The sequence below is a fragment of the Myotis lucifugus genome, unplaced genomic scaffold, assembly GCF_000147115.1.
Source record: "Myotis lucifugus unplaced genomic scaffold, Myoluc2.0 scaffold_69, whole genome shotgun sequence".
Lineage (NCBI taxonomy): Eukaryota > Metazoa > Chordata > Mammalia > Chiroptera > Vespertilionidae > Myotis > Myotis lucifugus.
The window spans coordinates 130594-150358 of NW_005871117.1; the positions used below are offsets into that span (position 1 = coordinate 130594).

At 43.3% G+C, this 19765-nt stretch overlaps 1 protein-coding gene across 1 annotated transcript in view; it reads left to right on the plus strand.

Annotated features, from left to right (window-relative positions):
• POLR3A (RNA polymerase III subunit A) overlaps nt 1–19765 on the plus strand; it is a 45748-nt gene that overhangs the window by 2784 nt on the left and 23199 nt on the right. The window contains exons 3-15 of the mRNA XM_006090174.3: nt 237–374; nt 820–991; nt 1451–1605; nt 6845–7084; nt 7183–7345; nt 7498–7634; nt 9349–9452; nt 9863–10004; nt 12425–12565; nt 16222–16291; nt 16801–16928; nt 17142–17280; nt 19314–19478. Coding sequence (XP_006090236.1) covers nt 237–374; nt 820–991; nt 1451–1605; nt 6845–7084; nt 7183–7345; nt 7498–7634; nt 9349–9452; nt 9863–10004; nt 12425–12565; nt 16222–16291; nt 16801–16928; nt 17142–17280; nt 19314–19478 — 1894 coding nt within the window. The remainder of the gene's footprint in view (nt 1–236; nt 375–819; nt 992–1450; nt 1606–6844; nt 7085–7182; nt 7346–7497; nt 7635–9348; nt 9453–9862; nt 10005–12424; nt 12566–16221; nt 16292–16800; nt 16929–17141; nt 17281–19313; nt 19479–19765) is intronic.

Here is a 19765-nt window from a genome sequence, read left to right on the forward strand (position 1 = left end):
TTGTGCTTTGACTTGAAACTGGTGACTTATCACATGGGTGGAAACAGGGCCTCCTTCCACCCACCCTGTTCCCCTGCGCACCCATCCCAGCCTCCAGCCTGCGGTCAGTTGGATGGGAATACACTTTAGCTTCCCAGGTGGTTCTGATTCCGAGTCACTTGGCCACTGGTGAGGACTGGTCCCCACTTTGCTATCCGGTGGACCTCATTGATTAATGGGGGTGCTTTTATCCAAAGGGCACCAGTGAGAAGGACCGTCCTTGTGAAACCTGTGGGAAAAACTTGGCTGACTGCTTGGGCCACTACGGATACATTGACCTGGAGCTGCCTTGTTTTCACGTGGGGTACTTCCGAGCCGTCATAGGCATCTTGCAGGTGAGTGCGTGCGTGTTCCTGTCCCAGGCATGAACTTGGGAGTTATCAGTTAGGGACATTGGAGTGATCTTAGGAATTGTGAGAGGCGGGAGACACATCTAGGGGAAATTTTTATACTAAACGCATACTATTTTATCTTCAATAAATAAGTTGCTTAGGGTTCTTTATTCCTTGAATTTCCTTGAGTAAGTGGTAGCTATGCAATATAAAAGATAATAAAATAATAATTCAAGTCATACAGAACAACAGAGAGGAAAAAGTTAAAGATCCTACCAGCAGCTCTGACTGGCTAGCTTTCTCCTGAGCTCGGGCTGCCTCCGTTGCAGATCTTGTAGGTCCCCCAGTGCATGGTCACTCAGTGTCCTCGCAAGGCGTGGGGGTGCCATTTTAAAAAGAAGGCTTTTCATCCTCTTATCCTTTATCTGTTTTGTTTAATTTTTAAAAGATGATCTGCAAAACCTGCTGCCACATCATGCTGTCCCAGGAGGAGAAGAAGCAGTTTCTGGATTATCTCAAGAGGCCCGGCCTGACCTACCTCCAGAAGCGTGGGCTGAAGAAGAAAATCTCTGATAAATGCCGAAAGAAAAACATCTGCCATCACTGTGGCGCTTTCAATGGTGAGCAGAACGCAGGAAAGGTTCAGCAGTAACCCTTTCCACTCGTTCTCTTCTGTTTCGCCTATTAGCTTTATGCAGTGTTTCAGTCAACTTTTTTTCTTGCAAATTAGGCTATAGAGCCTAGCAATTGGGGCACTGTTAGGAAATGCACCTCTCATCTTTTTTTTTATCCTTGTTCGAGGATATGTTTTGGGGTGTTCTTTTTTTTAATTGATTTTTTTAGAAAGAGAGAAAGAGAGAAACATAGATTGGCTGCCTCCTGTGCACACCCCAACCAGGAATCTAACCTGCAACCTTTTGGTGTACAGGTCAACACTCAACCAACTAAGCTACCCGGCCAGGGTGCACATCTCATCTCTCATTGCTGTAGCAATTTCAGTAACTTCATTAACCAGGCTGCAACCTCAGGCCAGCCTGGCTAATAACCTCGTATTTAACCTTAGTAATAAATTCCTACAGGTACTGTAAAGAAGTGTGGTTTACTGAAGATAATTCATGAGAAATACAAGACGAACAAAAAAGTGGTAGATCCTATCGTATCGAATTTCCTTCATTCTTTTGAAACGGCCATCGAGCACAACAAAGAAGTGGAGCCCCTGCTGGGGAGGGCACAGGTGAGTCTGAGGTGCATGCCTGCCCTCTTCCTGCCTCCCCCTGCCCCACCTGCTCTCTCTGCTTCCCCTGCTCCCCCAGGTCTTACACACGTTCTGTCTCTCCACCCTCTGATATACGCACGTTTTGCAAAATGAGAAGTTCAGTTAAGTTAGATCTCCAAGAATACTTCATGTGACAAGTGTTTAGCACTAAGCCTAATGTGGTCTGGTCTTGTAACTAACAAATTTTCCATTGTCCAGGTAACATGTCATATCTTTATTGTAAAAGATTGTAAAATTATAGCTGTACAGAGCACAAACTGAGAAATCCTGTTTCTCACGGGGATAATGAGACATAAGAACTTGGAGGTAATTCTCATTACTTTTATTGGCATACATTTGACCAACAGAATCTTATGAAGTGTCTTATTTTTACCCTGTTCTGAGCTTGATTAGTTCTTAATTCAATAGGACTGTCTAGAATTGATACTATACGAAACTAACCAATTAGTTGAGTGGCTACTGAGTACCAGACTCTATGAGACCTGTGGGGGAGCATCAGGAGCTGCCACCACTTTGTCTGCTCTCAAGGATCCCACAGTTTAGATGTGTCGGTAGCCATTCATCTGTGAAAAGAGAACTAATATAGGCTGCAGTGCTGACTCACAAGAATGGCAAGGACAGTAAGTTCATTGGGAAATCGGGAGGAAAACGTCACTTTGGACTTGGTTAGGGAAGACTGAGGAAAGGTGTGGTTCCATCTGGTGTAAATGCCAGTGGGCTGAGAGAGTCAGGCAGTGAGCTCAGGACGTGCAGGTCACAGTGTCTAGGTTCCCGCTGTGGCGGAGGCTCTCTTTGAAAGACCGGGGAGCGATGGAAAAGCACCTCGCGTTTAGTGACTGCTGTCACGCCCAACCCTGTTCCTAGTTCTTCAGATGGATTAGCTCATGCAGAAGGAGGATTACAGCTTTGAGTACGCAAAACAGTTTGTTCTTGTATTATTATCTACTAATGATTGTGTTATTGTCCATACAAACAACTAAGCCTGCTTTGCCCGATCTTGTACTTAATCCCACAATACACTTCCAGGACAGCATTGCCCAAGATGGCAGTGAGGAGGGGGCGGGAGCTCTTGCCAGGCAGTTGGCTTGCAGGCCCACGACGGCCAACTGAGAGCACTGGGCGGAGGCCCTCCTGCTCGGGGCGTGTGGAGCCACTGAAGGTTTTGAGCAGGGAGGGAAATGATGAATAAATGGTGAGGTTTTCAAAACACCTGGCTGCTCTTGAGAAAACACCATGACGAAAGGGAAAAGGCAGGTCTCGACTGGGAGAAAGCAGTCACAATTCCTAAATCCTGACAAAGGACTCTCGTTGCCAGAACACAGGAAACAGCTTTTACAAATCGCTAAGGAAAAAAACGACCTGATTGGTTTCAGAGAGAGGAAGGGAGAGGGGGAGAGAGAAACATCAATGATGAGAGAGCATGATTGATCGGTTGCCTCCTGCACACCCCATACTGGGGGTCGAGCCCACAACCAGGGCATGTGCCCTGACCTCCTGGTTCTTGGGTCAATGCTCAACCACTGCGCCACACTGGCTGGGCAAAACCCACCTAATTTTAAAAGGTGGGAGCAAGACTTGAATTGGCCGAAAAGTTGTATAGGCCATTTGGATACATCATAACAGGATGTATCCAAATGGCCTATAAATAAATGAAAAGTTGCTCAATGTTATTGGTCACCAGGGAAATGCTAATTAAAATATACACACACCTTCCCAGAAAAATTAAAATGTAAAAAAACTGAAAACCAAGTATAGGGAAGGGTCTGACACATATATTGATGTGGAAGTGTAAAATGTTACCGCCACTCTGAACAAGTTTGGCAATTTCTTATCAAGTTAAACCTACATGTGGTCTAGCAATTTTACTTTTAGGTATATCCTCAAAAGAAATGAGTGTATATGTATGTACACAATATTTGTACCAAAATGTTTCTTGCAGCTTTATTAGTAAAAGGCAAAATTGGAAACATCCCAAATGCCTGTGAACAGGAGGATAAATAAATTGTATGTCCAAACAAGTGAATATAGTGCAATGAAAGAAATAACTCCTGACTCACATCCTGGCTGACTCTCAGAGTCCTGCTGCAAGGAAGAAGCTGTGTACAAGAGTACCTAGCGTCCGACCCATTTAGATCAAGTCCAAAAACAGGCGAGGCTCCTCTGTGGGAGTGGATGTTGGGAGAGCCGTTACCCTGTGGTGAGGGCGAGACACTGGCTGGGAAAGGAGCACCAGGTGCTTTCTGGAGAGATGGAAATACTCTGTATCTTGATCTGAATGGTAATATGTATGCACACAGGTGTACGCATGTAGAAGTTTAAAAATATCTAAGATTTGGGCAATTTCCTATGTGTAAATTATGCTTTGAATTGAAAAAAGGGGAAACCAACCCTGAACTTGGGTAGTGATGGTGGAGCCTGAGGCCAGACTCAGAGTGGACAGTAAGAGTGGACCGGAATTGATGACCCGCCACTGTGGAGATGGGTGTGCGAGGCAGAAAGCTGTCCGAAGCCTGGCAAGCAGCCTTGGTCAGTTTGCATGAGGATGCCCGGGCTTTCTTGGGTGCAGTCTTACTTGTGTTCCCCCGTAGTCACTCTGCTGCTCTCAGATCAGCCTCCCTGGCATCTCACTGGCACTTTCCCCTGCTGCCTCTCTGCCCAGAACCTGCGGCACTGTCCTCACTTCCAAGGACCGCTCTTCTGACGCTTCCACAGGAGTGATCCTCCTCTAGGGCCGGAGGCATCTGGTTTGGAAAAGTCTCCTACGTGACTTGGCCTAGGAAGGATCCCCTCCATTTAAGAGCCACTTACCTGGTGCATTAAGCTGGGCCCTTGGGACACTCCCCCACTGCCACCACCTCCCCGTGCCCCCACTCCACTTTACCCAGGCTGACACCCTAGAGGTGGTTTAGGGTAGTGGTTACGAGCTTTGTCTGTGGGGTCAGACAGACCTGAGATTAGAGCCCAGCTTCGCTCCTTATCATTTCCATGATCTCAGACACATGACCCAACCTGTACCTCAGTATCCTCAGCTACAGAGCAGGGATTACAAGAGTATCTGCTTTAGGGCTTTCGTGAGGATTAAGAGATGATTCCAGATCCAGTGCTTAGCACAGTATCTGACACATACAAGTGCGTAGAGCATGTTGCCCAGTTGCAGCAGTAGTTTCCACTGCCACTAACAGTCCTGTAGTAACAATTGTGATAAAGACGAGGAGGTTTCCTCCCACCTCTGCTGTGCTCAGACTCAGTGTCCCTTCAGCTTAATGACGCCTCCCTTCCCTCCTCAGCGTCACCAGAATTCCCAGCCTTCGCTGCTTCTGTGCAGCCTGCTCTGCTGTCTGGACCCCCTTTGAGCTCTCAGCCTTGCCTCCCCATGTGTACAGCTTCTGTGTCTTGTATAACACTTGTGCTCTGTCATGTACTTTTGGTGGTTTCTTCTGCTTAAGCTTGGTCCGTAACAAGATCCATGTTTCTGAGGTCCTGTTTGATGCCAGTTGTGGTGCTTGGAGCCTGGCAGGGTCCCTGAAATCATCAGCTGGCCCTAGTTCATTTCCTTTTCAGGAAAGGAACCCCATGCCTTTATGGGCAGCACAGCGTGATTGAGTCTGGGTTACACACCATGTAGGAATTGAACTGAACAGAGGTTCTGGACTCTATCCCCGGAAGACTACTGTCTGTCCATTCGTGATTGTAATGTAAATCCAGGGTTGGTGGATCTGCAGACAAAAGTACCTCCTAAGATGCCATCAGTCTTGTCTCCCCACCAGGTGAAATGCATTCCATGATGTCCCTGGCAGACTGGGTGACAGGCTGCCCTGGCTGCCATCCTGCCGGACATGTTCCCTCACCACCACCCAAAAGCAGCCCACACTAGAGCTCTAGCCGCTGGGATGCTCTGCCCTGTGCAGAACAGTCCTTCTCTGCTGTCTTCATGGGTCCCTGATTTCTGCTTCCTGGTGAGAGCGGAATAAGTCACCAGCCTCCTCCAGGAGCCTCCAGGGAGGCAGTTGGGTTATCACTCTTGGAGTAGCTGCTCTCGCAGAGAAATGGCTTCCAGACTCTTGCCAGTCCTCCTGCCCTCCTGGACGGCCTTCAGCCCATGATGTTCTCGTCTAGTACTGACTGGTACTCCAGGGGATGGCTGGCCTTCATCCCCTTCCTACAATGCTATGAACAGTTTTAGATCCCACCCCCCCACCCCCCCACCCCAACTGCTGCAGGTGGTAGTGAGGTGCCCATTGCTGGGAGACAGGGAAACTGAGGAAGGGAGTTATTTTTCCGGTGAGGATGTGGATTGGAAAAGTTTCCTTTTCCCGACTTCACTGCCATTTCCTCCAGGATGGGACGGCAGTAAGTTTGTTTTGCGGCACTGTTCTGAGGGCAGTAGCTGTTCAGACATTTCTTCCTTAACTGTCTTCCCCTTCTCATTAAGTTATGCAGAGCAAATTCTGCATGTAGCATATATTTGCAGTCACATGATCTTTGATTCCAAGAAAAATCAATAAGCAGCAACAAGACACAAGCTGATCATTCTTCCCTTTGATCTTTGACTATCTGATAATTTGCCTAGTTCTTAAATTATGAGTAAGTTGTTACAGCATGGCACTTCTATTAAATGAAGTTAATAGAGACCAATGTGAGTTCACTACAGAAAATTTAAATGTGAAAATAGAAGCAAACCGATTATAATTCCACTCACTGAAAGATAGCACTGTTAAAACCTTGGTAAACTTCCATTTCCTCTTTTCTGTATAGATGTACATCCTAAATGAGATCATATTGTACACATGCTTATTTCATTTACCAGTATTTTGTGAACATCTTTCATGGCAATAGCTGCATTCTATAGTGTCTTTTTTTTTTTTAATGGCTTCGTAATGTTCGATGTATGATTTTATCTAGCCAGTAACCTGTCAGTCAGGCTGTTTCCAACTTCACTATTAAGGACAGCTTTAGTGAACATAATCTTTATGTTAATTTTTAATCATCCCCTTTGGAATAATTATGGGAAGTGGAATTATTGGTTTAAATAATTGGAATAAAAAGTATGCATATTTTAAGGGCTCTCACAATATAGCATATTAGCAGAAATCTGTCATCACTTACACTTACTCTAAGTGGTGAATAGGCTAGAGAGTATGGAGAGTAAGCCCTTGCTCAAGCTATGGAAATTAATGTATCTCTTTCCTGTCCATAGGAAAACTTGAATCCCTTAGTAGTTCTGAATTTATTTAAGCAAATCCCAGCTGAAGATGTCCCTCTTCTTCTGATGAACCCAGAAGCTGGAAAGCCCTCCGATTTGATCCTCACGCGACTTTTAGTGCCCCCCTTGTGCATCAGACCCTCCGTCGTGAGTGATTTGAAGTCTGGCACCAATGAAGATGATCTGACAATGAAATTGACAGAAATCATTTTCCTAAATGATGTCATTAAAAAGGTCAGTGCTTCCCATTAGCATATCTCTATGCAAACACTTGTGAGCAAGAAAGTCAAGATGACGAGGCTCGTTTCTGTTTTTTCTCTGCTCCTTTTTAGCATCGGATATCAGGAGCCAAGACCCAGATGATCATGGAAGACTGGGACTTCTTGCAGCTGCAGTGTGCCCTCTACATCAACAGCGAGCTCTCAGGCATCCCCCTCAACATGGCGCCCAAGAAATGGACCCGGGGTTTTGTCCAGCGCCTGAAGGGAAAACAGGGTATGTTGCCAACAAAATGTGCAGGAGGCAGTTGACTGCCTTTGCTTGCTTGTGTGCTTGCTTGTTTTCAAATGCATGACCAGCTTATCTAATTGGGGATCACAGATTTTCCTTGTGACATGGAGACCTGTGACACATTTTTATTTATTTAGGTCGATTTAGAGGCAACCTCTCAGGAAAGAGGGTGGATTTTTCTGGCAGAACTGTCATCTCACCTGACCCCAACCTCCGGATTGATGAGGTAGCTGTGCCAGTTCATGTGGCCAAAATCCTAACTTTTCCTGAGAAAGTAAGTACCATTCAGCTGCTTGATTCTGTGTTTCGAATCCAGTCCTTTACATTATAGTTTAAGATGCCAAACAACAGACTGGAAAATCCCCCGTAGTCCCCCTCAATGCACAATTTGGCATGTGTTAGTATAGGTATCTTTCCTGTTTGTTTCATGTTTTACATATGCATCGCTATATGTAGTACAAGCAGAACTGTGTATGTACTCACAGATACATTAAATGTACTGTTCTGCAACTTTTTTCCCAAGGACTATCATCTCTAACATCTTTCTATGTTGCTTCATACCTCATGTTTTAGAGGAGCTAAATGATAAACACCACACACAGTTCATTTTCTTGGGATGGATTTTTGTTTATTTTTTAAGTGAGAATTTTTTATATACACTAGAGGCCCGGTGCATGAAAATTCATGCACTGGAGTGGGGGTCCTTCAGCCTGGCCTGTCCCCTCTCACAGTCCGGGAGCCCTCAGGGGGTGGGAGGCAACCCGGAGATTGGGGAAGGCGACACCCCCATCACACCTCTGCTGCTGCCGCTGCCAGCAGCTCAAGCCTCGCCGGCCCTGGTTACCTGAGCTTTGGGCCGGCCCTGGGCGGCTGGGCAGCCGCCATCTGAGGGTTGCCTGTGCCTCGGGCTGGCCCTAGGGGACTGGGTGCCGCCATCTTTGAGGGTGGGGCAGTCAATTAGCATATTCCCTCCTTATTGGATATGGGTGCCGCCATCTTTGCGACGGCGTGAGGGTCAATTTGCATATTCCTGATTTATTAGATATGATATATTTTTATTGATTTCAGGGAGGTCAAGAGAGAGAGATACATCGATGTTGAGAGGGAATCATTAATTGGCTGCCTCCTGCACACCCCTCCACTAGGGACCGAGCCCACAACCTGGGTTTGTGCCCTTGACCAAAATTGAACCCAGCACCCTTTAATCCACAGGCCAATGCTCTATCTACTGAGCAAAACCGGCCAGGGTGGGATGAATTTTTATTTTTAAAAATCACCGAGTCAAGGCTTTGAGTATTTTAAGGCTATTGATGCATAACCAGAAAGGCTGCACCACTCTACCTCAGTGCACACTCACCATGAGTGTAAACTACACGGTACCCTTTTTTAACTGACGTGTACAAGGCCTAATATCAGGAGGCTATTAATTGGCTTTGCCTTTGAGATTCATAATTGGCCAGATCATAGACGGTTCTGGTAAAACTTACAGGAAGTGTCCTCAGTTGAGTTTCTGATGATTCAAAGTTTCCTGCTCTGAGATGGGTGTCCCAGGAGACTGTAGTCCTGCAGGTTGTAGGACAGTGTTGCAGACCAGGGCCTCTGTGCTAGTGTCACCACTTTGAAACCTTAGAAGCCCATGGTAAATCATGGCAGATGAAGTGGGCACCTTTTTGAAGATCACAGTATGTGCTGGAATGTTCCTACAGATCAGTCCAGCCACGCTCTTTTCTGATGGGGATACCAAAGGCGAGTGAAGGTCTTGGCTGTGTCATCCATGAGTGAGTGACCAAGTTTGGACTAGAACCTGGGCTCCTGTATGCCAGTCCATTGTCATTATACACATGACCCTAGGCAGCAGGATGCACAGGGCGCTGCCGTTCTCCCTCCTAGAACCACACAAAGGAAGTGAATTGAGGCACAATTCAGTGTATTGAATAACTAGAAGTATAGGAAGTATAATCTAATAGCATCTCTTTGTGGTCCTGCAGGTAAACAAAGCAAACATTAACTTTTTGAGGAAACTGGTTCAAAATGGACCTGAAGTTCACCCAGGAGCCAATTTCATTCAGCAGAGACACACGCAGATGAAAAGGTAACGCTTTCCCAGTCTGGCTGGGTGTATCTCATGACCAAGGTCACTGTTGCCATGGTTAGCCACAGAATGCAGTCCTGAGTACAGTTTTGGGGTATTTAGCATGTGGAAAGTATGTGTTTAAATTGCAGTGAGTCTGGGTATACCATTTGCCCTATTTGGTGATTGAATATACGTGAAGTGTTCATTTGTTTCTTAGCATTTAGAGACACTGGATCTAGGTGGACAAAGCACATTGGGAGAAATGAACCTGTGTCTTACGATCAGCTTGTCATAGTTTAATTGATGCCTCGAGGGGCACCTTAGAGTGAAGAAATATGATCATTTTAGAATTTGAATTCTGATATGAAGGGGGAGAAACGGTGAGGAGACCTTGCTCTCACATATCATGTGTATTATTGTGTGCACAGGTTTTTGAAATACGGAAATAGGGAAAAGATGGCTCAGGAGCTCAAGTACGGGGACATTGTGGAGAGACACCTCATAGACGGGGATGTGGTGCTGTTCAACCGGCAGCCCTCGCTGCACAAGCTGAGCATCATGGCGCACCTGGTGAGTGTGCGGTTCTGGTCTTATTTTCTGTGGAGTGGAAATATGCTGTAAACAATGCTAAATTCCAGACTTCTAAAATTAAAATTGCCAGTAATCTCTGATTTTCATAACCTGCTTTTCCTTTTCTCTCACTTTTTTTTTTTTTAAATATATTTTATTGATTTTTTACAGAGAGGAAGGGAGAGGGATAGAGAGTTAAGAAACATCGATGGGAGAGAAACATCGATCAGCTGCCTCCTGCACACCTCCCACTGGGGATGTGCCCGCAACCAAGGTACATGCCCTTGACCGGAATCGAACCTGGGACCTTTCAGTCCGCAGGCCGACGCTCTATCCACTGAGCCAAACCGGTTAGGGCATCTCTCACTTTTTAATTTGAGGGAAACTTAAATTTCAAGCTTTTCTTCAATGTTTTTAATATTTATAATGTAATATTCATACACTTAAACAGAGAGGAACTAATTGAAAATTAGTGTGAAAGTGACTAGCATGATTTCACTTGCAAACTAAAATATATACATATATATGTGCACAAACTTATGTAAAATAGACATGATAAAAAATTTGACTTTTGATTTAACTTAGCATATTAACTAAGAAACTAAAATGCTTAAAATATTTTTCTTTGCAGTAGTTCTCCAACTAAGACCCTAAACCATATTTTTTTGGTGATTCCATTTTGCAACAGCAGCAGTTTCTTTTTCTGGAAATTTAAAATGGAAATGAGGTGCAACTTTAATTTGTTAAATATTCATTAATTCTCCCATCTTCAAAGCCATTGAACCATGAGCATTTGTAAACAGTGTTTAAACAAGCTCTGAAAGTCAGGTTTTTCTGGATTCCATTTTTCAGTAGTTTGTGAATATATTGCCTAACAGTGAAATACCAAAGCAGCAGTTTATGATTTATGAGGATATGATTATGGGATCTAGGGGGAAACAGAAGCCTTCCTTTTCTAGAAGCTTCTGCTTATCTTTGGAACATTTTTTTAAAAGAAATTTTTAAATATTCAAAGAATACTATTGTGAACTCTCATATTCCCATCCTCTTTATTCAGTTTTCTTGATTTGGCCTCACTTGTATATCTTCCTCTTTTCTTTGATGAACCCAGATGCCATGTCTTTTTCCATGTGTATTCAGTTTACTGTGTAAGGCACACATAGTAACCACAGTGCCATTGTCACACCTCACAAAACGAACAGTCACTCTTTATTTGTCAGTGTCTAGTGCCCAGTTCACAGTCAGATTCCCTAAACAAACTAAAAACTTGCAGCTAGTTTGTTCGGATCAGGATGCAGAGTCTACATGTTACATTTGGATGATACGTATCTAAGGTCTCTGTTGATCTGGAACAGTCCTCCCTCCTTTTTTAAGTTGTAATGTCATTGTTGAAACAACCATGTTATTTGTCTTAGAGAATGTCCCATGTTCTCAGTTTGTATAGGTATGGAGTTAAGTGTTTCTTTATTCTTCCTTGTATTTCTGTAAACTGGAAATTAGCTCCCAAGACGTGATCAGATGCAGGTTCAACTTTTTGACAAGAATGACTGTGGGTGGTGCCGGCTACTTTCAGGAGGGCTATTTGAAGAGGCACATGTTATCTGAATGTCCCATTCTTACTTAAGCTGAAAAGTATAAGGATTCATCTGATGTCTTCTTTGAAAGGCTCCTCATCAACCTTTCTGCTAATAGTTTTGTTCATTTATGATCATTGCCTACATTATTTCATTAGGGCTGCAAAATGGTGAAATATATCAATTATTTCACATTTATTACAAAGGATTCTTGTACTAAAAAAGTAGAGCTATCTGCTTGTCTAGAAATACAATTCATAAAGGAAAAGCAGCCTAAATACCTAATTCTTTTTCCTTTATTGTCAGTTTGGGAAGTAAAAAGTTGGTGTTCAGTTACTTCCCATTCGGTTGTTTTAGATTCTTTATTTGCTTATTTTGGATTTCTCTTCCTTCATTGTCATTATAAACTCATCGGTTTATGTAGTCTGTGTGTTTTAATTAACTGTCATAAATTTTACTGATATCAAACTGTGATGTCATGGGCCGGGGGGCCTTCATGTGGCTCCGGTGCTGGTGTTTGCCTCCAGCGGTAAAACAAGTTCCCTACATTGGCCATGGTGAGTGAGTCCACAGGTGAGTGAGTCACTCGAGAGAACACACTAGAGATTTATTTTCTTAATCTACATTTTCTGGTTTTCCATGAAGCCATCCTCCTATATAATAAAGAGCTAATATGCTAATTAGACCGAACAGCAGAACGACCATCCAGAAGACCTTCCAGACGAAGCCAGGGCTGCGAGGGCCAAGTCCTTTGCACGAATTTCGTGCATCGGGCCTCTAGTTTTTTAATAACTAAGAAGCTTTTGGATCATTGACTAAGCCCTCCTCTTGTTTTGTGTTCCACAGGCCAGGGTCAAGCCCCATCGGACCTTCAGATTTAACGAGTGTGTGTGTACACCCTACAATGCGGATTTTGATGGCGATGAGATGAATCTTCATCTTCCACAAACAGAAGAAGCTAAAGCAGAGGCCCTTGTTCTAATGGGGGTACGTAGAGTGGGGCGGCCCAGCTTACAGCTCCATGAGGGTAGGAAAAGGGATCGGGCCCTGTTGGGAAACACCTTCTAGTGTGTGAGATGGTGTCTGTGATAGGGGCTTATTGGGGGGAGTTGATGTTTCCTGACCTATAATGTTGGTTCCTGAGAGAAAATGGATATGTGAGCACCATTTATGAAAAGATGAGAGAGCGTAGCAATCAGCTGTTGGGTATCATGGGAAAAGATGGTTCTGCATACATGGATTTTCTAGTAGCTAAAGATTCTTTAAGCACCAGTATATTGTATTGAACATTCTGAATGGAAACCTTCCCAAAATGTAGCAGTACTTCTTTGTCTTCTGGAGGGCACACTAAACCGTTGTTTTTGTAATGACTCGTATCACCATTTTCTTATTAACGGGTAAGGAGTGCCCATTGGGTGCCAGGGGAGGCCGGTGATGAGTGAGGCTGGTGCCTGGTCCTGAGGAGTCACAGTTGGGCTCTAACTCTTGCACTGTGTGTGCTGTTCGCTCCTGAACCCGCCAGAGCACAGTGGCCCGGGTGCCTGCTGGGTAGGCTCTTCCCTCCTAAACTCAATGGTCCTACCTGTTGGGTTTTCAGAACTTAGGTCTTTCTTTTTTCTAGTATCCTAATTTTCTGTATTATGAACTGATGTATCTTGTAGTCTTAAGTGTTCCTTCCTCCAAAAATACTATTTCTGATATGATTCTTCTAATCTATTTTGGTTTATGGTGTTAGTATTGATTCTCAAGTAAAGGCGATTAGGTTCTGCAAGCAGATCTATTAAATATTAAAGTCCGTGTGGATTTGGTGGGACAGCAAGCAGGGGCTACATTCGTAGCCTTTGCTAGAGCTCTTCATGGCAGGAGTTGACATATCTTTTTGTGTTTTTAAAATATGTTTTTATTGATTTTTAGGGAGAGGGATAGATAGAGAGGTAGAAACATCGATGAGAGAAACATCATCGATTGGCTGCCTCCTGCATGCCTCCTACTGGGGATCAAACCTGCAAACCCAGGCATGTGCCCTGACTGGGAATCGATCCAGCTCAACCATTCAGCCACTCTAGCTGGGTGATATATCTTTTCTAATAAATGAAATATTTAATTTATCATATATTGTTTATACATGTTTAAATTATCCTTTGGAGAGTTAAATAATTCTGAGAAATTTATGTGCTAAAATAGACTGAAGTCTTCAACTTTTTTGAAACATTGATTCTTATTTATTCAAACGTTCTAGCAAAGTAATGGAAGTTATTTAAATAAGGTAGAGTTTCTACACATCACAGCTTTCTTTATTTCCACCTCTTTAATCAGTTTGTTCCTTATCCATGAATATAGATGGTTGTTGTCATGGTTAAATAGCCTTTCTTTTCCTTTTTTCTGCTTAACGTATTATAAATACCAACTTGCTATAGAGTCCTCGTGATTGATCATAATGGCTTTACGGCATTTCACCACGTTAGCACACCATGACTCATCTTCCCTCTGGTGTTGAAAATTGAAGGTGCTTTTCTTGTTTTGTTTTGAGAGTTAGTCCCTCAAGGGCCATCTTTGTGCATTTAGAGTCTTCTTTTAAATTATTTCTCTGGACTCCTTGGCCTATTAAAAAGATTTAGTTGATGCTGATTGAGCACTACTGTGTGCCAAACACTCTTCTAGGAACATAGCAGTGAGTGGCGAAGTCAAGTTCTTGCTTTCCTTCCTATTCGAATGGGGAGAGATAGAGAATAACAAATATAAAATGTCAGGTGGTTAAAAGTGCTAGGAAGAAAAGGATCAGGCAGGGTAAGGATGAAAGAGCATGAAGGGGGTCTGTTTTAGGATAGTCTGGGAGGACCACTAGAACGGTCACATGAACCAGGTTCTGAAAGAAGTGGGAGAATGACCAGTGGGTCTGTCCGGGAAAGAATAATTCAAGCAGAGGAGCAGCAGCTGCAAAGATACAATCACACTTGGGGAAACAAGAACGTGGCCTGTTTTCTCCTGTGCCTCAGTGTCTGTAGCAGTGGTGATGAGGGCTGTGTTGGGAATTGGTGGTTGATACAAGAGGACAAGATGGTTGATGGGTACGTGGTTGGTGGAGGATGGACAGCCGTGAATGAGTTCTTGTTCTGCGCTCCTATAGTCAAAGGGTGAATAGGTCAGTACAGTCATTCATCCTGACTGGCACTCTCACTTCTAGGAACCTCTCCAGAGGAAGTCATTAGACTTGCAAATTATTTGCAATCACAGAACACAAGCAGTGCCCAGAAAAGAAATTGGTTTTGTTAAATTGTGTCACATTCATACAATGAAACCCTTTGTGTTCTCTTAAAAATGATGACATAGTTGTTTGATAAGTAGTTGCCTATATGTTTGTAAAAACGTTTATAGCAAAAAGTTAGAAGGGTTATATGCTAAGTCTTAAAACGGTAGATGCTTTTGCTTGGCAGTTCGACACATTGAGTTTTGATGTTTTTATGGTCTATGTTTTTAGATTTTTTAATAATGGATATATCTTATTTTTATAATTAAAAAGTAATGTTACTAGTGATAATAGTTATCAGCCTGCAGCCAGTTAGACTTTGCCATTGACTTTGCTATTATAGATCCTTTTTGTTAGACATTTTGTTATAACAACATATTTCACTGGTTAAAAATGAAAACACTAAAATGCAGGCTTCAAGAATATTGGGTGGAGGAATCCATAATTACTATTTGGACAAATCCCTCAGTTTCTGTGAGAAAGTTGTCTACTGCAGCGGTCGCCAGCCTTTTGGACCTCACAGACCACTAGTGGTCCGTGGACCACCGGTTGGCGACTGCTGATCTACTGCACTGACCAGCAGTCCTGTCTCCTGGAGCAGGTGGGGCTCTAGCTTAAATGTGGCCCAAATTGCCCAGGAAACTTCTCCAAAATGTGCACATATGGGCTTGCGCACCCTACGCCCACCCAGGCCACTTGCTGTCCACCCCAGAGAAATTCTCTTAACCAGAAGTGAGCAGCTGTCTCCTGCCCGGTGCGGATCACTGCTCTGGGCAGTGGCTCAGAAGAAGGCAGGCAAGGTCTCTGCCTTGGAGGGCCTTTCACTGTGGGTGAGGAGGCCCAGAATGCCTGCAAGTCCGCATCAAGAGTTGAGCAGTGCACTCTGACCCAGAACCTCTGTAAACCTACCCATGTGTTGGACAACAGCTTCCTTTTTTGCCCAATGTGGCACTCATTGAATTTTAGTTAAATCTTGTTGCTGAATTGTTTTTTGTTAGAACTTTTTGTCTCAAGAGAAATTGAACATTTCTGCCATTGTTGTGAAGAAGTGTGGAATTGATTCACTTCAAAGATGACACAGTACTACTCATTCGTAGAAGTGAATTTCTTTGGAGAAGTGCATTTATCAAAAACAATAAAGTCTTAGATGGCAGAGTTCTTTACAGGAATCTGAAACAACTTAACTTGGTGTTTTACTAATTTAGTGCTGGTAGGAACCTCTGAGGTCTGCCTTGCTGGTATTTCTTCTCTCTGCTCGACAGATGAGGAACTGGAAATTAGTGACAAAGCTGGGATTAAGGCTCCTGGCTTCGATTTCTCGGCCTTGGCATGCAGATCTTTGGACTGCATCATGCCTCCAAGGATGGCTAACCTACTGTATCCATTTTTCCTTCAGACTAAAGCAAATCTTGTAACTCCAAGGAACGGAGAACCACTAATTGCTGCTATTCAGGATTTTCTAACAGGTGGGTTTGTGAAATTCACTTAAAAGGAGACTGTGGAAAATGGTTCGTGTTCACAATGGTTTTATATGAGAACTTGCAAAGCTATTTAATTGCCTGTGTTTCATTCTGTTGTTTGTTTACTAAGTTTAATTGTGAACTTATTTTTGAGATGTTTTGTATTGGTTGATTGTTCATTGAATCAACAAGCATTTGTTGAGCTCCTGCATAGACCAAACATGTTTCTAAGCCCTGGGGATACAGCAGTGAGTAAATCAAACTCCTTTTACTCATGGAGCCTAAATTCTAGCTGGAGGGGGAGAGCCAGTAAGCAGCTGTATGTTTTGTCACTTTTTAAGTAATAGTCCATATTTATTTTTAATATATTTTTATTGATTTCAGAGAGGAAGGGAGAGGGAGAGAGAGATAAAGACATCAGTAGGAGATGCTGGTAGGAATCTCAACTTTAAAATTGAAATGTGATTTTCTCACAGTTTCATTCCTTTATGTGTGCGTGTGTTTAACACTTTTAGGTGCCTATCTCCTTACTCTTAAGGACACTTTCTTTGACCGAGCCAAGGCATGCCAAATCATTGCTTCAATACTGGTGGGCAAGGATGAGAAAATTAAAGTTCGTCTCCCGCCTCCTACAATATTAAAGGTTTGTGCAGGAGCTGTGTATGTATGTACACAGGTGTATGTGTGTGTGTGTGTACACAGGTGTGCGTGCGTGTCCATCCCCATATGTCCATATGGATGTACCCATGCCGGTGCTGGGTTTGCATGTGATCGCTGTAGTCTTGTCTTATTTACATGAAAGGTGGTCCAGACCAGGCTTGGCCAGCTGATGCTCTGCCTTCCTTTCCTCCTCCAGCCTGTCACCCTGTGGACAGGAAAGCAGATCTTCAGTGTCATCCTCAGACCTAGTGATGACAATCCAGTGAGGGCCAACCTTCGAACCAAGGGCAAGCAGTACTGTGGCAAAGGAGAAGACCTCTGTGTCAATGATTCCTGTGAGTTAAAGCAAACGGGGGAGGAGGGTCAGAAAAGCAAATTTAGTGTTTCTCTAAGGCCTTAGCCTGAGGCAGGAAATTTGTTCTTCAGGGAAATGTAGCTGATGATTCTCCTCTCAGATGTGATTTTCTTGTTTTTTTTTAAATATGATTTTACTAATTTCAGAGAGGAAGGGAGAGGGGGAGAGAGAGAAACTTCAGTGATGAGAGAGAATCATTGATTGGCTGCCTCCTGCACACTCCCCACTGGGGATCGAGCCCGCAACCTGGGCATGTGCCCTACTGGGAATTGAACCGTGACCTCCTGGTTTACAGGTCAATGCTCAACCACTGAGCCATGCTGGCCGGGCTCAGATGTGATTTTCTATTTCTCTAAGGTAGAGAACCTGTAGACACATGGGCCAGTGATTAGAATGTTTTTCACCACATGCATTTTGTCTTAAGTGACTGGTTTCTGCCTTTTTTTTTTTTTGGTCTTAATTAAATTTATTGAGCTGACATTGATTTAGTTTCTGTCATTTAATGCCGTTTCTTTTATTCTGCCTCTTGTTTTTTTGAGTTGTTTTTTGTTGTTGTTTTCATCAACCAGAGTCTCATTACTTAAGGCATCTAATTTCTTATTTTATGTCCAAAAAATGTGTTCATTGACTAAAAGTATGACTAAAACGTATAACAAAAAATACGAAGTTTTTTTCCTGCCTCACCTGGTTAGTGAATTTTCTGATAACATGAAGAATAGATGTTAACAGATTTATGTAAGTGCAAGCCAACTGAGTCATGTAGACGAATGCAGCTCAAAGTTTGGTCTACAGACCAGTGCCATCGAGCCAGCGTTTCCTTTCTGGCATGAGCTCCTTAGTTTATCTTAGGCTGCTAACAAGAATGGGCTTTGCTAGCAAGGCCTTGTGACAGGAAATGGATCTATAAGACTCTGTGAGTCTCTCTGAAAGTCAAGGTTTCTGCTGTCTTGTAATGAAGGTGAAATGTTTTGTAGAGCATTAGTTTTTCTCAGATTTATAATCATTACTTTGAAAATAGGCTCCCAGGATTTTTAGATATTTTGGCTTGTTGTTTTATTTTGGTTTTTATTTTTTAAAGCATCGTGGTATTTATTTATTTATTTATTTATTTATGTATTTATTTATTTTAATCCTCACCCTAAGATATTTTTTCATTGATTTTTTTTTAGAGAGTAGAATGGATGTGGAGAGACACAGAGAGAAACATTGATGTTAGAGAGACACATTGATTGGTTGCCCCCCCTCCCCCACTAGGGCTGGGGATCGAGCCTGCCATTTAATGCAATTTCTTTTATTCTGCCTCTTTTGTTTTTTGGGTATGTACCCTTGACCCGAATCAAACCCAGGACCCTTTAGTCTGTGGGCCGACGCTCTATCCACTGAGCAAAACCGGCCGCTAGCTTGATGTTTTAGATTGTGTTTTGTTTATTTCTAGATAAGAATTTCACTTCTTTTGGTTACATAAGCTCTTCACAATGGTGTCCCTGTTAGTTTCCAATATCTTAGACCAGTGGTTGGCAAACTGCGGCCCCTCCACAAAATACCACATGCGGGCATGCATGTACAGTGTGATTGGAACTTCGTGGCCACACTCAAGGGGCCAAAGAGCCGCGTGTGGCTCGCAAGCCGCAGTTTGCCGACCACTGTCTTAGACGAACAACACAGTGCTCTACACTTTGGTTAAAAGAACTTTGCTATACACGATGTCATTGATGCCCAAAATATCCCCATGACATAGAGATAGCAAGTGCTTGATGTTGTCTTTCACAGTTCACAGATGAAGAGAATGAGGGCTAACTAGTACATTTCAGAGTTAGGACTATAAGGTAACTAATTGGGCCTTTAATGCTTCTTAAAAGATGCTAGATTCCTCTTTTTGAGGAGAATTTCCACTTGCTCTGCTTTAACTTTAAATATGGAAACAAGTTTTCTCAACTACCTCCAATGCTTTTTGGAATGAAAAAAGGTGTATTAATTGTCTGTTTAAATGCATAGTCACTGTTATCCTTGCAGATGTCACTATCCAGAACAGTGAGCTGATGAGTGGCAGCATGGACAAAGGAACACTGGGATCAGGGTCCAAGAACAATATTTTTTACATTTTGCTGCGAGACTGGGGACAGAATGAAGCTGCCGATGCCATGTCAAGGCTTGCCAGGCTGGCTCCTGTCTACCTCTGTGAGTATCTCAGCATCCTCATTTTAATGCCGTATTTTCTGGGTCTTAGGGGTTTCTTCTGCTATTGTTTAATCCCCCTTTCTCACCCCACACACATACACATATCTATTCCAAGCTAAACATTATGCTTTCCTCAGTGAAATGAGTGTGATACTAACTAATTGGGCTGCACATTTGCGTTGCTTTTTAGTCTCTTGTCAAATCTATAAGGGCTCCCTGTTGCCTACCAGATAGGATTGTGTTACATAAAGAGCCTTTTGTGGGCTGCTTCCAAGGTTCCTGTGCAC